General features: G+C 44.0%; 1 protein-coding gene across 1 annotated transcript in view; it reads right to left on the bottom strand.

Moving 5' to 3' along the window:
* LOC137375104 (leucine-rich repeat and IQ domain-containing protein 4-like) overlaps window positions 1-18589 on the bottom strand; it is a 77864-nt gene extending 59275 nt beyond the window's left edge. The window contains exon 1 of the mRNA XM_068041732.1: window positions 17576-18589. Within this exon, the coding sequence (XP_067897833.1) occupies window positions 17576-18589 (1014 nt within the window). The remainder of the gene's footprint in view (window positions 1-17575) is intronic.
* Between the last annotated feature and the right edge of the window lie 899 nt (window positions 18590-19488).

The raw sequence follows: 19488 nt of genomic DNA, 5'->3' as shown, positions 1-19488 counted from the left end.
GAGATATGTTCACAGAGAAGTAACAGGTCGAGATTTATAGAGGTCAGGAGACTTGACTTCTGAACTGTTTCAGTTTCAATTTGTACTGTTACAAAAGACAGTTGGTTTTTGCCTGCCAAAAGAAGACCCAGCTCTCTCTCTCTCTCGAAAAGAAATCCTGCATACAGTGTATCAGTTTCCTATTTCTAACTGTATTTGAAGAAACCCTGTGTTGAATGTGAGGGAACTGAAACCTTGTTGCCACATTTCTGCTGTAAGACCTATCTGAAGCCTCTGTAGCTACATTTTTTGGAAGGCCTACCCAAACTGATCTTCAGCATTGCCTGGAAAGAACTGTTCTTGGAAGATCCAAGTGACAGCCATCTGTATGCATTTGGAATACCAAACCAAAACCAAAGACAAGTATTCCGCATAAGAGTTTTCTTTTGTCTTTGTTTTCTTTGTATCAGTGCTATTAACAAAAAAATCCTTTTTTTTCCCCAGTTAACCAGTGTACGTATGGGCTGAATTTTAGGAGAGTGCAGCAATTCGCGGCAGAGCACTCTGATGGCGGCGTGCATCACCCGCATCCCTGAGCCCCCGCAATATTACGTGCGGTGGCTCATTTAAATGGAGGGAGCGGGCGCTGCATCCCCAACAATGACGTCTGTCACCACTGCGCAGGCGCCAGTGCCATTTTTAAAGGGCTGCAAGCCCTTAGGAAAAGTTTTAATATTTAAAGTGATATTGTTCAGCATTGTGTCTAAAAAATTAAATAAATACTGGAGGCCCTTTCCCAGCCCCCGCGCCCCCCACCCCAATATTTGTTTTTGGGGCAGTATCATCCTAGGGGCATCCTAGGGGCGACCACTGACCAGAAACTGAACTGGAGTAGCCATATAAATACCGTGGCTACAAGAGCAGGTCAGAGGTGAGGAATCCTGAGGCGAGTAACTCACCTCCTGACTCCCCAAAGCCTGTCCACCATCTACAAGGCACAAGTCAGGAGTGTGATGGAATACTCTCCACTTGTCTGGATGGGTGCAGCTCCAACAACACTCAAGAAGCTCGACACCATCCAGGACAAAGCAGCCCGCTTGATTGACATCCCATCCACAAATGTTCACTCCTTCCACCACCGACGCACAGTGGCAGCAGTGTGTACCATCTACAAGATGCACTGCAGCAATGCACCAAGGCTCCTTGGACAGCACCTTTCAAACCCGCGACCTCTACCAACTAGAAGGACAAGGGCAACAAATACATGGGAACATCACCACCTGCAAGTTCCCCTCCAAGTCACACACCATCCTGACTTGGAACTATATCGCTGTTCCTTCACTGTCGCTGGGTCAAAATCCTGGAACTCCCTTCTTAACAGCACTGTGAGTGTACCTACCCCAAATGGACTGCAGCAGTTCAAGAAAGCAGCTCACTACCACCTTCTCAAGGGCAATTCACAGAATCACAGAATAATACAGTGCAGAAGAGGCCCATCGAGTCTGCACCGATGCATTAAAGACACCTGACCTGCCGACCTAATCCCATTTGCCAGCACTTGGCCCATAGCTTTGAATGTTATGTCGTGCCAAGTGCCCATCCAGGTACTTTTAAAGGATGTGAGGCAACCTGCCTCTACCACCCTCCCAGGCAGGACATTCCAGACTGTCACCACCCTCTGGGTAAAAAGGTTCTTCCTCAAATCCCCCTTAAACCTCCTGCCCCTCACCTTAAACTTGTGTCCCCTAGTAACTGACCCTTCAACTAAGGGGAACAGCTGCTCCCTATCCACCCTGTCCATGCCCCTAATAATCTTGTACACCTTGATCAGGTCACCCCTCAGTCTTCTCTGCTCCAGCGAAAACAACCCAAGCCTATCCAACCAATGTTCCATTCCAGGCACCATCCTGGTGAATCGCCTCTGCACCCCCTCCAGTGCAATCACATCCTTCCTATAATGTGGCGACCAGAATTGCACACAGTATTCCAGCTGTGACCTTACCAAAAAAATTAGGGATGGGCAATAAATGCTGGCCTGGCCAGTGACGCCTACATCCCATGAATGAATAAAAAAAAAAGAAGGAACTTTATTTCCAATCCAAACTGTCCCCCAACCTCTTAACATTTGCCCTTCAATATGTATCTGTGTTCCAGGAAGAGCCTGCAAAGTGGCTCAAGAAAAACACCTTAAAGCTTCCCAAACAAATAGGCAGACAAGGATGTTAAGACCCGAACGTTTTAACCAGGGGATGAAGTATTAGTTTTGCTACCTTTACAGGTTGAATGATTGAAAGCACAATTCATCGGTCCATTTCAAGTGGTCAAGAGAATTGGTAAATTATTTGATTGACACCCCAGATCACCAGAAAAAGAATCGGCTGTGTCATATCAATATATTGAAACAATATTATCACCAGGAGGAGGATAAGCAAGCCGAGGTATATCAGGTAGTAGGGACAGTGAAGAATGAAAGGGATAGTGAGGATGAGGCAGAAGGAGGCCTAGACAATTGAACCTCCTACTATCCAGTTAGCTAATGCTGAATTGTTAGGGAGATTGAATACTATGTTTTCATGTTTATGAAAGGGAAATCATGTTTGGAGTTTTTTGAGGAAGTTGCTAACAGGATTGATAAAGGGGAGTCGGTGAATGTAGTCTACTTGGATTTAGAGTCATGGAGTTATACAGCACAGAAACGGGCCCTTCGGCCCATCGTGTCTGTGCCCGCCATCAAGCACCTAACTATTCTAATCCCATTTTCCAGCACTTGGCCCGTAGCCTTGTATGCTATGGCGTTTCAAGTGTTCATCTAAATACTTCTTAAATATTGTGAGGGTTCCTGCCTCTACCACCTCTTCAGGCAATGCATTCCAGATTCCAGCCACCCTCTGGGTGAAAAAAATCTTTCCTCAAACTCCCTCTAAACCTGCTGCTGCTTACTTTAAATCTATGCTCCCTGGTTATTGACCCCTCCGCTAAGGGAAAAAGTCTCTTCCTATCTAACCTATCAATGCTCCTCATAATTTTGTACACCTCAATCAGGTACCCGCTCAGCCTTCTCTGCTGTAAGGAAAACAACCCTAGCCTTTTCAGTCTCTCTTCATACCTGAAATGCTCCAGCCCAGGCAACATCCTGGTGAATCTCCTCTGCACCCTCTCCAGTGCAATCACATCCTTCCTATAGTGTGGTGCCCAGAACTGTACACAGTACTCCAGCTGTGGCCTAACTAGCATTTTATACAGCTCCAACATAACCTCCCTGCTCTTATATTCTATGCCTCGGCTAATAAAGGCAAGTATCCCATATGCCTTCCTAACCACCTTATCTACCTGTGCTGCTGCCTTCAGTGATCCATGGACAAGTACACCAAGGTCCCTCTGACCTTCTGTACTTCCTAGGGTCCTACCATCCATTGTATATTCCCTTGCCTTGTTAGTCCTCCCAAAATGCATCACCTCACACTTCTCAGGATTAAATTCCATTTGCCACTGCTCTGCCCATCTTACCAGCCGGTCTATATCGTCCTGTAATCTAAGGCTTTCCTCCTCACTATTTACGACATCACCAATTTTCGTGCCATCTGCGAACTTACTGATCATACCTCCCATATTCACGTCTAAATCATTAATGTACACTACAAACAGCAAGGGTCCCAGCACTGATCCCTGCGGTACACTACTGGTCACAGGCTTCCACTCACAAAAACAACCCTCGACCATCTCCCTCTGCCTCCTGTCACTAAGCCAATTTTGGATCCAATTTGCCAAATTGCCCTGGATCCCATGAGCTCTTACCTTCTTAACCAATCTCCCAAGCAGGACTTTATCAAAAGCCTTACTGAAGTCCATGTAGACTACATCAACTGCTTTACCCTCATCTACACACCTAGGCACCTCATCGAAAAATTCAATCAAGTTAGTTAGATACAATCTACCCCTGACAAAGTCGTGCTGACTATTCCTGTTTAATCCCTGCCTCTCCAAGTGGAGATTAATCCTGTCCCTCAGAATTTTTTCCAATAGTTTCCCTACCACTGATGTTAGACTCACTGGCCTGTAATTACCTGGCTTATCCCTGCTACCCTTCTTGAATAATGGTACCACATTCGCTGTCATCCAATCCTCTGGTACCTCTCCTATGGCCAGAGAGGATTTGAAAATTTGTGTCAGAGCCCCTGTTATCTCCTCCTTTGCCTAACATAAAAGCCTGGGATACATCTCATCTGGGCCTGGGGATTTACCGACTTTTAAGCCCACTAAAACATCTAATACTTCCTCCCTTTCAATGCTAATATGTTCAAGTATATCATAATCCCCCTCCCTGATCGCTACACCTACATCGTCCTTCTCCACAGTGAACATGGATGAAAAGTAATCATTTAAAACCTCACCTGTGTCCTCCGTCTCCGCACACAGATTGCCACTTTGGTCCCTAATGGGCTCTACTCTTTCCTTGGTTATCCTCTTGCCCTTAATATACTTATAAAACGCCTTGGGATTTTCCTTTATCTTGCCCGCCAGTGTTTTTTCATGTCCCCTCTTCGCTCTCCTAATTATTTTTTTTAAGTAACCCTCCACTTTCTATCCTCCTCTAGTGCCTCCGCTGTTTTCAGCACTCTGAATCTGCCATAAGCCTCCTTTTTTCCCCTGATCCAATCCTCTATATCCCTTGACATCCAGGGTTCCCTGGACTTGTTGATCCTACCCTTCACCTTAACGGAAACAAGTTGGCTCTGAACTTTCACTATTTCCTCTTTGAATGACTCCCACCGGTCTGATGTAGACTTTCCTACAAGTAGCTGCTCCCAGTTCACTTTGGCCAGATCCTGTTTTATCATATTGAAATTGGCCTTCCCCCAATTCAGTACCTTTATTTCCGGTCCATCTTTGTTCTTTTCCATAACTACCTTAAATCTTACAGAGTTATGGTCGCTATCCCCGAAATGCACCCCCACTGACACTTCTACCACTTGTCCAGCTTCATTCCTTAGGATTAGGTCCAGTACCGCCCCTTCTCTTGTCGGAATTTCTATGTGCTGGCTCAAAAAGCTCTCCTGTATGTATTTTAAGAATTCCACCCCCTTTAAGCCTTTTGCACTAAGACTATCCCAGTTGATATTGGGGAAGTTGAAATCCCCTACTATTATTACCCTATTATTTTTACACCTCGCTGAGATTTGCCTACATATCTGTTCCTCGATCTCTTCCTGACAGTTTGGGGGCCTCAAGTACACTCCCAGCCAAGTGATTTCCCCCTTTTTGTTTTTAAGTTCTACCCATATGGTCTCATTTGAGGAACCTTCTCAGATATCATACCTCCTTACTGCAGTAATTGATTCCTTGATCAACAGTGCAATGCCACCTCCTCTTTTACCCCCTTCCCTGTCACGCCTGAAGATTCTATACCCTGGAATATTGAGCTACCAGTCCTGCCCCTCCCTCAGCCATGTCTCAGTGATAGCAATATCATATTCCCATGTGTTAATCAATGCCCTCAAATCATCTGCCTTACTTAAATGGTAAGAGATTCGAAAAAGTAGATGTACAAAGGGACCTGGGTGTCCTTGTCAATAGGTCGCTGAAATCTAGCATGCACGTGCAGCAAGCAATTAGGAAGGCTAATGGCAAGAGTATTTGAGTACAGGAGTCATGAAGTCTTGCTTCAATTGTATAGAACTTTGGTTAGACTGCATCTAGAGTAGTATGTGCAGTTTTGGTCCCCTAACTTTAGGAAGAATATTATTGCCATAGAGGGAGTGCAATGAAGATTCACCAGACTTGTTCCCGAGATGGCGGGACTGTCCTATGAAGAGAGATTGGGGAAACTGAGCCTGTATTCTCTAGAGTTTCAAAGAATGAGAGGTGATCTCATTGAAACCTACAAAATACTTAAAGGGATAGGGTAGATGTAAGCAAGATATAAAATTCTATATTCTATAAAATTCTAACAGGACTTGACAGGATAGATGCAGGAAGGATGTTCCCGATGGTGGGGGAGTCCAGAACCAGGGGTCATAGCCTAAGGATACGGGGTAAACCTTTCAGGACTAAGATGAGGAGAAATTTCTTCACCTAGAGAGTGTTGAACCTGTGGAAAGCAGTGGAGGCCAAAACATTGTATGTTTTCAAAAAGGAGTTAGATATAGCTCTTGGGTCTAAAGGGATCAAAGGGTATGGGGCGAAAGCAGCAACAGGTTACTGAGTTGGATGATCAGCCATGATCATAATGAATGGCGGAGCAGGTTCGAAGGGCCGAATGGCGTACTCCTGCTCCTATTTTCTCTGTTTCTATGTAAGATATTTCCCCTGGTTGGGGAGTCTAGAACCAGGGAACACAATTTCAAAATAAGGGGGGAGCCACTTAGGACTGAGATGAGGAGAAATTTCTTCACTCAGAGGGTTGTGAATCTTTGGAATTCTCTACCCCAGAGGGCTGTGGAAGCTCTGTCACTGAGTATGTTTAAAACAGAGATTGACAGATTTCTAAATACCAATGACATAAAGGGATATGAGGATAGTGTGGGAAGAAGGCATTGAAGTAGATGATCAGCCATGATCATATTGAATGGTGGAGCAGGCTCGATGGGCTGAATGGCCTACTCCTGCTCCTATGATCCTATGTCCCTATGTTCCTATGTTTGGATGTAGAACAACAAGAAGACCTAACAAGGCTTCTCACAGCATTTAGAAGAGTCTGTAGGAATAAGCCATGATGTGCAACCTTAGCCACACATGATGTGGTTGTCGGGGAATCCATTCCTATAAAACTGCATCCTTACCACTTAAGTCTAGAGTAACAGGCTCAGGTGAAAGCAGAAATCCAATACCTGCTGGAAAACCACCTAATAGAACCCAGATAAAGCAGTTGGAGTTCACCAGCTGCTTTGCCTAAATCTGACGGTTCAATTAGACTTTGCATAGACTACAAAGAGTTAATGCAGTAACAAAGGCAGACTCCTACGCAATCCCTCACTTGGAAGACTGCATTGAGAGAGTAGGCAGTGCCATATTTCCTACAAAAATAGATTTGTTAAATGGATACTGGACAATTTTTTCCAGTGCCGAGTGATGCTATTCAGGCTAGGGGCTGCCCCAGCAATATTTCAGAGACGAGTGAACCTAGTGGTAGGCAGTATTCCTAACTGTGTAGTTTATCTTGATAATGTGCTGGTTTACAGTGACACTTGGAAGGACCACTTGGCACAACTGGGGGATTCTATTTGAAAGTTTGCAGTTGGCTGATTTGGTGATAAACTTTGTGGAAAAAATTAAAAACCAGAATGCCATACTATGCCAATGGAGTTTACTATTACAGCCATATCACTTAAAGATTATCCACATTGCAGGCAAAAATAATGTTACTGCAGATGCTTTATCAAGAAAATAACGTTGTTTGAGTTGTTTGCAAAGATGGTACAAAGCAGAATTGTATTAAGTACAGGTAAACAGTGAATGGGAATGAATGTGAAAATGTGTTTTAAAATGTTGTCATCTTGTTTTTTTACACTTTGTCATGAAACGCATTTAAAAATGGTACTTCATTTCTCCAAGGGTGGAGGTGTTACAAGAGTACTACTTTTCTTTTGTAAAATGTGTGTTAAGGACTTATAGTTGAATTATGGACATTGATTCATCTGGAATCTTGAAGAGCTGATGAACTTTGTGTTTTGTTTCAAAATAAATCACCAGAAGGTTTCTGGATTTGGCTTGTAAACGAGTTTAACTGGAAGGCACCTGTCTGTGGATAATCACCCAGCAGGGGTTGTTTTTGACTTGGAGATATGTTCACAGAGAAGTGACAGGTCAAGATTTATAGAGGTCAGGAGACTTGACTTCTGAACTGTTTTTAGTTTCAATTTGTACTGTTACAAAAGACAGTTGGTTTTTGCCTGCCAAAAGAAGACCCAGCTCTCTCTCTCTCTCGAAAAGAAATCCTGCATACAGTGTATCAGTTTCCTATTTCTAACTGTATTTGAAGAAACCCTGTGTTGAATGTGAGGGAACTGAAACCTTGTTGCCACATTTCTGCTGTAAGACCTATCTGAAGCCTCTGTAGCTGCATCTCTTGGAAAGCCTACACAAAGTAACTCAAATAAGAAAAGTGATAAGCATAAAAATCAAGGGCCAGAATCAAACAGGGCTACAGTGAAATATAGTGGGAAGGGGAAAAGTAATATTAAAAAAATAAGCCTTAACGCTTTGTGCCTTAACGCACAAAGCATTCACAATAAAGTGGATGAATTAATCGCGCAAATAGATGTAAACAGCTATGATATAGTCGGGATTATGGAGACATGGCTGCAGGGATGGGAAATGAACATCCAGGGGTATACAGTATTTAGGAAGGACAGACAAAAAGCAAAAGGCGGTGGAGTTGCATTGCTGGTTAAAGAGGAAATTAACGCAACAGTGAGGAAGCATATTAGCTCTGATGATGTGGAATCTGTGTGGATAGAGCTGAGAAACACTGAGGGGCAGAAAACGTTAGTGGGGGTTGTATATAGACCCCCAAACTATAGTGGTGATGTTGGGAATGTTATTAAACAGGAAATTAGAGACTCATGCGATAAAGGAACATCTGTAATTATGGGTGACTTTAATCTGCATATAGATTGGGCAAATCAGATTAGTCACAATTCATGGAGTGTATACAGGATGGTTTTCTGGACCAATACATTGAGGAACCAACCAGAGAACAGGCTATCCTAGACTGGGTATTGTGTAATGAGAGAGGAATAATTGGCAATCTAGTTGTGCGAGACCCCTTGGGGATGAGCGATCATAATATGATAGAATTCTTCATCAAGATGGATAATGACGTAGTTGATTCTGAGACTAGGGTCCTGTATCTTAATGAAGAAAACTGCGAAGGTATGAGGCGCGGGTTGACTATGATGGATTGGGAAACGTTACTTAAAGGGATGACGGTGGGGAGGCAATGGCAAACATTCAAAGAGCGCATGGATGATCTGCAACAGTTGATTATTCTTGTCCGGCGCAAAAGTAAAATAGGAAAGGTAGCCAAACCATGGCTTACAAGGGAAATTAGGGATAGCATTAGATCCAAGGAAGAGGCATACAAATTCGCCAGAAAAAACAACAGACCTGAGGATTGGGAGCAGTTTAGAATTCAACAAAGGAGGACAAAGGGATTGATTAAGAAGGGGAAAATAGAGTACGAGAGCAAGCTTGGGGGGAACATAAAAACTGACTGTAAAAGTTTCTATAGGTATGTGAAGAGAAAAAGATTGGTGAAGACAAATGTAGGTCCCTTACAGTCAGAAACGGGAATTTATTATGGGGAAGAAAGAAATGGCTGACCAACTAAATGCATACTTTGTTTCTGTCTTCACAAAGGAGGACACAAATAACATACCAGAGATGTTGGGGAACACAGGGTTTAGTGAGAGAGAGGAACTGAAAGAAATCAGTATTAGTTGAGAAATGGTGTTGGGGAAATTAATGGGATTGAAGGCCAATAAATCCCCAGGGCCTGATGATCTACAATCCCCGAGTACCTAAGGAAGTGGCCCTAGAAATAGTGGATGCATTGGTGGTCATCTTCCGAGATTCTATAGACTCTGGAACAGTTCCTACAGATTGGAGGGTAGCTAATTTAACCCCACTACTTAAAAAGGGAGGTAGAGAAAAAACAGGGAATTATAGACCAGTCAGCGTGATGTTGGTAGTGGGGAAAATTCTAGAGTCCATTACCAAAGATTTTATAGCAGAGCACTGAGAGAACAGTGGTAGAATTGGGCAGAGTCAGCATGGATTTACAAAAGGGAAATCATGCTTGACAAATCTGCCAGAATTCTTCGAGGATGTAATGTCTAGAGTTGATGAGGGGGAGCCAGTGGATGTGGTTTATTTGGACTTTCAGAAGGCTTTCGACAAAGTCCCACATAAGAGATTAGCGTGTAAAATTAAAGTGTATGGGATTGGGGGTAGTGTATTGCGATGGATAGAAAATTGGTTGGCAGGCAGGAAACAAAGAGTGGGAATAAACGGGTATTTTTCCAAATGGCAGGCAGTGACAAGACGGGTACCGCAGGGATCGGTGCTAGGACCCCAGCTATTCACAATATATATTAATGTTTTAGATGAGGGAACTAAATGTAATATCTCCAAATTTGCAGATGACACTAAACTGGGTGGGAGGGTGAGTTGTGAGGAGGATGCAGAGAGGCTTCAGGGTGATTTGGACAAGTTAGTGAGTGGGCAAATGCATGGCAGATGCAGTATAATGTGGATAAATGTTAGGTTATCCACTTTGGTAACAAAAACAGGAAGGCAGATTATTAGCTGAACAGCTATAAACTGAGAGAGAGGAATATGCAACGAGACCTGGGTGTTCTTGTACACCAGTCGCTGAAGGTAAGCATGCAGGTTTAACAGGCAGTAAAAAAGGCAAATGGTATGTTGGCCTTCATAGCGAGAGGTTTGAGTACAGGAGCAGGGATGTCTTGCTGCAACTTTACAGGGCCTTGGTGAGGCCACACCTGGAATCTTGTGTGCAGTTTTGGTCTCCTTATCTGAGGAAGCATGTTCTTGCTATAGAGGGAGTGTAGCAAAGGTTTACCAGACTGATTCCTGGGATGGTGGGACTGACGTATGAGGAGAGATTGAGTCTGTTAGCATTATATTTGCTGGAGTTCAGGAGAGTGAGTGGGGGGGGATCTCATAGAAACCTATAAGATTCTAACCGGATTTGACAGGGTAGATGCAGGATATTCCTGATGGTGGGGGAGTCCAGAACCAGGGGTCATAGTCTAAGGATACGGGGTAAACCTTTCAGGACTGAGATGAGGAGAAATTTCTTCACCCAGAGAGTGGTGAGCCTGTGGAATTCGCTACCATAGAAAGCAGTTGAGGCCAAAACATTGTATGTTTTCAAGAAGGAGTTAGATATAGCTCTTGGGGCAAAAGGGATCAAAGGATAAGGGGAGAAAGCGGGAACAGGTTACTGAAACAAAAACAAGAAATGCTGGATTCACTCAGCAGGTCTGGCAGCATCTGTGGAAAGAGAAGCAGAGTTAACGTTTCGGGTCAGTGACCCTTCTTCGGAACTCTGTCAGTTTACTGAGTTGGATGATCAGCCATGATCATAATGAATGGCGGAGCAGGCTCGAAGGACCGAGTGACCTACTCCTGCTCCTATTTTCTATGTTTCTATGTGAACTGATCTTCAACATCGCCTGGAAAGAACTGTTAAAAGATGATCCCAGTGACAGCCGTCTATACGCATTTGGGACGCCAAACCAAAACCAAAGATAAGTATTCTGCCTAAGTCTTTTTTTTTGCTTTTGTTTTCTTTGTAACGTGCTATAAAAAAAAACTTTTATTTTTCCCAGTTAACTGGTGTATCTGTGTGTGTGTGTGTGTGCATGTGTATTTGTGTGTGTGTGTACGTATGTGTGTGTGTACGTATGTATATGTGTGAGGGGCTAAGATAAATAAGGGGCTTTAATATTTCAATTTGTCTGTCTCTGTTGTACTTAGTTATTGGTTGGGACTGGTTTTATAATCAACTGATAATTTTGTTCTTTATTAAAGAAACCTGGTTGGTGTGTTTTATTCTGGGAAAAACAGAGTATATGACTGACCGTATCGGTAAGTGGGAAAATTTAAATATATGCTGTGACCTGTGGAGAAGTGGCACTAGAATAACAGTGTACTCCTCCCGCCTCGGTCATAACACCTAAATGAAGAGTTGTCTTATGAGGAAAGGTTGAGCAGTTTGGGCCTATACACATTGGCATTTAGAAGATTGAGATCTGATCTTATTGAAACGTATAAGAATCTGAGGGGGCTTGACAGGGTAGATGTTGAGAGGGTGTTTTCCCACGTCAGGGAGTCTAGCACTAGTTTCAAAATAAGTGGTCTCCCATTTAAGCTGGAGATGAGGAGGAATTTCTTCTCTCAGAGGGTTGTTAATGTTTGGAATTCTCTTCCCCAGAGAGCAGTGGAGTCTGGGTCATTGAATATATTCAAGGCTGAGTTAGACAGATTTTTGATTGACAAGGGAGTCCAGGGTTATGGGGGGCAGACAACTAAGTGGAGTTAAGACCACAGTCAGATCAGCCATGATCTTATTAAATGGCAGAGCAGGCTCAAGTGGCCGAATAGCTCCTATTTCTTATGTTCGTATGTTCTGTCTAGAGAGAGCAGGGCTGGGATATTCCTATTGTCCAATAGGGAAAGCTTTCCAATAGTACAGGATTTTGCCCATCACTAAAATTCACCCTTGATTTTGGCCACATTTTCAGCCCAGGGTCATTTACTGGCAGTAGCTTGGTGGATGATGCCCACAGTTGACCTGTCTTTGACCTGTCCAGGCCAATGCACAGGAAAGCAGGAAAGTTGCCAAAAAAAGATTCCATGGCCCCTGCTAACTCTCAGAATGCTGTATGCCTGGGCATAGCAATCCTTGAATCCAGATTTCAAATAAATAGAGATAAATTGGAGAATACATTTCCTTCAAAATTTGCAAATGACACATAACTCAATAATGTAGCACACACTGATAGACAGAATGGTGAAGTGGGCAGGCACATGGCAAATTATATTTAAAACAGCATGAAGCGTGAATGATAGCATCATACAGCACAAAAGGAGGCTGTATGGCCAATTGACTTTGCACCAACTCTCTCAAAGAACAAGCAATAAGTCTTGCTCCCTCTGCCCTTTCCCCATATCCCTGCAATTTTTTTCTCCTTCCAGTATTTATCCAATTTTCTTTTGAAGGCTACTATTGAATTGTTTCCACTGCCCTATCAGGCAGTGCATTCCAAATACTAACCACTCAGTGCATCAGCTTTTCCTCGTCACCTCTGCTTTTGCATCACCTTAAATCTGGGCCCTCTGAATATCAACCCTTCTGCCATTGGAAATAGTTTCTCTATCTAAACCCTTCCTGATTTTAAGCACATCTATCAAATTAATTCTTGTCCTCTGCTATAAGAACAACCCCAGCTTCTCCAGTAAAATAAAAGCAAAATACTGCGGATGCTGGAAATCTGAAATAAAAACAAGACATGCTGGAACCACTCAGCAGGTCTGGCAGCATCTGTGAAAAGAGAAGCAGAGTTAAAGTTTCGGGTCAGTGACCCTTCTTCGGAACTGATAAATATTAGAAAAGTCACAGGTTATAAGCAAGTGAGGTGGGGTTGGGGCAAGAGATAACAAAGGAGGTCTAGATTGGACCAGGCCACATGGCTGACCAAAAGGTCATGGAGCAAAGGCAAACAATATGTTAATGGTGTGTTGAAAGACAAAGCATTAGTACAGATTAGGTGTTAATGCACTGAATATTGAACAACAGCAAGTGCAAACCTGAAAAAAGAAACAGTGGGTAAGCAAACTGAACAAACTAAGATGAAATGAAATAAATGCAAAAAAAAGATTGTAAAAAAAAAGAAGAAAAAATAACTAAAAATGAAAGTAAAATGGGGGGTTGTCATGCTCTGAAATTATTGAACTCAATGTTCAGTCCGGCAGGCTGTGGTGTGCCCAATCGGTAGATGAGATGCTGTTCCTCGAGCTTGTGTTGATGTTCACTGGAACACTGCAGCAATCCCAGGACAGAGATGTGAGCATGAGAGCAGGGGGGAGTGTTGAAATGGCAAGCAACCGGAAGCTCAGGGTCCTGCTTGCGGACTGAGCGGAGATGTTCCGCAAAGCGGTCACCCAGTCTGCGCTTGGTCTCCCCAATGTAGAGGAGACCACACTGTGAGCAGCGAGTACAGTATACTACATTGAAAGAAGTACAAGTAAATCGCTGCTTCACCTGAAAGGAGTGTTTGGGGCCTGGGATAGTGAGGAGAGAGGAGGTAAATGGGCAGGTATTACACTTCCTGCGATTGCAGGGGAAGGTGCCATGGGATGGGGACGAGGTGGTGGGGGTAATGGAGGAGTGGACCAGGGTGTCGCGGAGGAAACAATCCCTTCGGAATGCTGACAGGGGAAGGGAGGAGAAGATGCGACTGGTAGTGGCATCATGCTGGAGGTGGCGGAAATGGCGGAGGATGATCCTTTGGATATGGAGGCTGATGGGGTGGAAAGTGAGGACAAGGGGAACCCTGTCACGGTTCTGGGAGGGAGGGGAAGGGGTGAGGGTAGAGGTGCGGGGAATGGGCCTGACACGGTTGAGGGCCCTGTCAACCACAGTGGGGGGAAATCCTCGGTTGAGGAAAAAGGTCATATCAGAAGCACCGTCATGGAAGGTAGCATCATCAGAGCAGATGCGTCGGAGACGGAGAAACTGGGAGAATGGAATGGAGTCCTTACAGGAGGTAGGGTGTGAAGAAGTGTAGTCGAGGTAGCTGTGGGAGTCAGTGGGCTTATAATGGATATTAGTAGACAACCTATCCCCAGAGATGGAGACAGAGAAGTCGAGGAAGGGGAGGGAAGTGTCAGAGATGGACCAGCTTCTCCAGTCTGTCTAATGATACATTTTGGTCAGAAGAATGAAAAAAGGCAATATAAAGTAAATGTTACAATTCTAAAGAGGGTCCCGGAACAGAGAGACCTGGGGGTTTTGAAGGTGGTCGGACAAGTTGAGATGGGTGTTAAAAAGGCATATGGGATCCTTGGCTTTATAAACAGAGACGTAGAGTACAAAAGCAAGGAAGTTATGATGAACATTTATAAAACACTGGTTAGTCCCTGGCTGCAGTACCGTGAACAATTTTGGGCACCACACTTTAGGAAGGATGTCAAGCCCTTAGACAGAATGCAGAGGAGCTTTACTAGAATGGTAACAGGGTTGAAAAACTCAGATTGTTCTCCTCAGAGCAGAAAATGTTAAGATGAGATTTAATAAAGGCGCTCAAAGTTATCAAGGATTTTGATAGAGTAAATAAGAAGAAACTGTTTTCAGTGGCAGGAGGGTCAGTAATGAGAGAACACAGATTTACGGTAATTGGTAAAAGAACGAGAGATGACATGAGAAAATTTTTAACTGCTAGTTGTTGTGATCTGGATTGCGCTGCCTGAAAGGGCAGTGGAAACAGATTCAAAGTAACATACTTCAATCACAAACACAAATCTTAAACAAAGCCAATTACATAGGCATGAGGGGAGAACTGTCTAAGGTTGATTGGGTAGAGAGACTAAAAGGTATAGTGGTAAATTAACAGTGGGAAACATTAAAAGAAACAATTCAATATGTTCAACAAAGATATATTCCATTGAGAAACAAAACATAGCAAGGAGGAGGTTAAGATAGTATTAGTTTTAAAAAGAGGCTTATAATGTTGCAAAGAACAGCAGCAAATCTGAGGATTGGGAGTGTTTTAGAAACCAACAAAGCACCACTAAAAAGTTGATAAAAAGGGAAAAAATAAAATGAGTAAACTAGCCAGAAATATAAAAACAGATTGTAAGAGATTTGTTAATTATATAAAAAGGAGGAGAGTAGCTAAAGTAAACATTGGTCCCTACGAAGAGAAATTATCATGGAGAATGAAGAAATTGCAGTGGCATTGAACAAATACTTTGTGACTGTCTTCACAGTAGAAGACACAAGTTGCACAGCAGAAATAGAGGGTAACCTAGGGGCTAACAAGAGTGAAGAAATTAAGGTCATTATTATCAATGGAAAAAAAGTATTGGGGAAACTTAAGGGACTAAAATGTGACAAATCCCTGGGACCAGATGGCCTACATCCTAGGGTTCTAAAAGAGATAGCTGCAGAGATAGTGGATGCACTAGCTTTGAATTTCCAAAATTCCTTAGATTTGATAATGGTCCCATCAGATTGGAAGTTGGCAAATGTTACACTGCTTTTCAAGAAAGGAGGGAGAGAGAAAACAGGGAACTACAGGCCAGTTAAGTTAACATCAGTTGTTGGGGAAATGCTGAAATCTGTTATTAAAGAAATCTAACAAAGCACTTAAAAAAGCACAGTATGATCAGAACAAGTCAACAAGGAAAGGTTGGATAGGCTAGGCTTGTATCCGCTGAAATTTAGAAGAGTAAGAGGTGACTTGATTGAAACATATAAGATCCTGTGAGGTCTTGACAAGGTGGATGTGGAAAGGATGTTTCCCCTCATGGGAGAATCTAGAACTAGGGGTCACTATTTAAAAATAAGGGGTCGCCCATTTAACACAGATGTGGAGAATTTTTTTCAGTCTTGATCTTTGGAATTCTCTTCCTCACAAGGCGGTGGAAGCAGAGTCTTTGAATATTTTTAAGGCAGAAGTAGATAGATTCTTGATAAGCAAGGAGGTGATAATAATTACCTTAATTTCTTCACTCTTGTTAGCCCCTAGGTTACCCTCTATTTCTGCTGTGCAACTTGTGTCTTCCACTTATCGAGCGTAGATGGAAATGTGGAGTAATCAGTTCAGCCATGAACTTATTGAATGGCGAAGCAGGCTCAAAAGGCTGAGAGGCCTACCCCTGCTCCTAATTCGTATGTCGTATGTATGTTCATATGGTTTTACAAAATTTATTAGAGTTTTTTGGGGATCTAACTAGTAGGGTAGATAAAAGGGAACCAGTGGAGGTAGTATACCTGGATTTCCAAAAGGCATTGGATAAGGTGCCACACAAAAGGTTACTAGGCAAGATAAGGGCTCTTGAAGTTGGGGATAATATATTAGCATCAATAGAGGTTAATAGACAGGAAGCAGAGAGTGGGAATAAACGGGGCATTTTCAAGTTGGCAGCAGGTGACTTTTCCGAGAGTGGCCACTCAACCCAATACCTCAGGAATTACACAAGATTGGGCATTTAGCCCAATCGTACTAAATGTGTTCTTCAATGGGAGCAATCTACATGAATACCAGTTTCCCACCCTCCTCCATTCCCTTTTATAGTCTTTGTTTTCAAATGCTTATCCAATGATGTTACAGTTTCTGCCTCAATAACCTCTTGTAATATTGCATTCCACATTCCAATAATCCTGTCTAAAAATGTGCTTCTCGTGGTAATCCCATGTCGACATACCTCATTACAAATTATGGAAACAATCTTTCACTGTTTACACTCTTAAGAACATTCATAATTTTGAAAACCTCCATCAGATAAAAAGCCAAATATTTTGAGCCTTTCTTTATTGGCCCATGCTCCAGTCCTGTCCAGGTATGCTCCAGTTAACCCATCTCCCCAATCCAGCCCACAGAATCTCACAGAATCATACAGCACAGAAGGAGGCCATCTGGCCCATCGTGCCTGTGCTGGTCCTTATTCAGTTAGTCTCATTCTCTGGCTTTTTCCTATTGCTGTAACCTTTCATTTATGATATCCCTGAGGTGCATCTTAACTGCCCCTCTTTCTATGGCTCTAGATCTTTCCATAGTCGAGCTCTGAGAGTTTCACACAATATCCAACTGTGAGTAACAAATGTTTTGTACACATTCAACATCACTCTCTTGCTTTTGTGTGCAAAAGCCAGCTTCCCATCTCCACCTTTATGACCATTGCTACCCTGTGTTAAAGATCTTCATATGGGATCCTTCTTTTCCCCTATGAACATTCTTACTGTTTAGGATATAATTCCCTTCACTGTTCTTTCCCATACAATCGCCTACTTCCCATCACTGTGCCTGGCTGTGGTGGCTTATCCCTTTGTTGGAAAGACTTGTACCTGTTTCAGTTTGCTGTCATCCAGAGACAGAATCTCCAACTGGGTCAGTTTGCAGATTTGCTTCGGAAAATACCTGAGAACGTTTTGACTGAGGTCCAAGAGGCGAATTCCTATTAATTGGGAGAAGCAGCAGCTCAGAGACTTTAACTGTGTGTTTTTCAGGTAGAGGAGCTGTAAGGCCACACCGAGCCGGCAGACTGCAGTCGGGACTGTGTGCAGCTGATTATCAGACAGAGCAAGTTCGGACAGACTGGCTGGCAATGAGTGGAGGAGATTCCCATCCAGTCTGTTTCTGCTGATGTCCAACACACACAGGTTATTACAGCTGCCCAGGGAGTGGGGAATCACCTTCAGATTGTTATCTCTGAGGTAGAGGTGTTTGAGGTTTTGTAAAGAGCAAATATCATCAGGGAGATGAATCAAATCATTCTGACTCAGATCCAAAATCTCCAAACGATCCAGTTGGCAAAAGCCAAGTGGTAAGAGCTGCAAGTTGTTGTTGTGAAGGTAGAGTTGCTGCAGTTCGGTGAGGCTGCTGATCTCCCAGGGCAGGAAGTCCAGGTTATTCCCGGATAATCCCAGTAACTGCAGGTGATGCAGTTTCTTACACAACTGGCCCGGGAATTGTCTCAGTTCCATGTTGTAGAGGCGGAGTTCCCGCAGCGCCTGTAATCGGCACAAGGTGTCAGTGAGGAAGCTATTCCTGATGGGATTGTCACTCAGATCCAGACTCTGGAGTTGGGATAAATCCCCGAGCTGTTCACACACACTCTGCAGTTTGTTCTTGTTCAGATAGAGAACTCGCAGATTCCGCAGCCAGCTGATTGCGGGCGGGATTTCCTCAATGTTATTCTTTTCCAGGTGTAATTCCTGCAGATGCTGCAGCTGGAAGATTGCGGGAGGAAAGTTCAGCAACTCATTCCGCGCCAAATCTTTAAAGAAGACTCTGCCCCTCAGCAAGTGCGGAATCTCAGCATCCCGCCTCCAAACTGCAGAAAACCCCAAGTTCAACATGTCCGGGAGACCCCGAGAGAGCGGCAAATCCGCAAGGGGCATGAGGCAGAGAGATAAAACCGGAGTCCGTTAATAATCCCGGAGTCAGTCAGTGATCCCGGAGTCAGTCAGTGATCCCGGAGTCAGTCAGTGATCCCGGAGTCGGTCAATAATCCCGGAGTCAGTCAGTGATCCCGGAGTCAGTCAGTGATCCCGGAGTCGGTCAGTGAACCCGGAGTCGGTCAGTGATCCCGGAGTCGGTCAATAATCCCGGAGTCAGTCAGTGATCCCGGAGTCGGTCAGTGATCCCGGAGTCGGTCAGTGATCCCGGAGTCAGTCAGTGATCCCGGAGTCAGTCAGTGATCCCGGAGTCCGTTAATAATCCCGGAGTCAGTCAGTGATCCCGGAGTCAGTCAGTGATCCCGGAGTCGGTCAGTGATCCCGGAGTCAGTCAGTGATCCCGGAGTCAGTCAGTGATCCCGGAGTCCGTTAATAATCCCGGAGTCAGTCAGTGATCCCGGAGTCCGTTAATAATCCCGGAGTCAGTCAGTGATCCCGGAGTCAGTCAGTGATCCCGGAGTCAGTCAGTGATCCCGGAGTCGGTCAGTGATCCCGGAGTCAGTCAGTGATCCCAGAGTCAGTCAGTGATCCCGGAGTCAGTCAGTGATCCCGGAGTCAGTCAGTGATCCCGGAGTCCGTTAATAATCCCGGAGTCAGTCAGTGATCCCGGAGTCCGTTAATAATCCCGGAGTCAGTCAGTGATCCCGGAGTCAGTCAGTGATACCGGAGTCGGTCAGTGATCCCGGAGTCAGTCAGTGATCCCGGAGTCGGTCAGTGATCCCGGAGTCGGTCAGTGATCCCGGAGTCAGTCAGTGATCCCGGAGTCCGTTAATAATCCCGGAGTCAGTCAGTGATCCCGG

The sequence above is a fragment of the Heterodontus francisci genome, chromosome 11, assembly GCF_036365525.1.
Source record: "Heterodontus francisci isolate sHetFra1 chromosome 11, sHetFra1.hap1, whole genome shotgun sequence".
NCBI lineage: Eukaryota > Metazoa > Chordata > Chondrichthyes > Heterodontiformes > Heterodontidae > Heterodontus > Heterodontus francisci.
The sequence above is the reverse complement of the archived record's forward strand: the minus strand, read 5'-3'. Positions and strand labels throughout refer to the sequence as shown.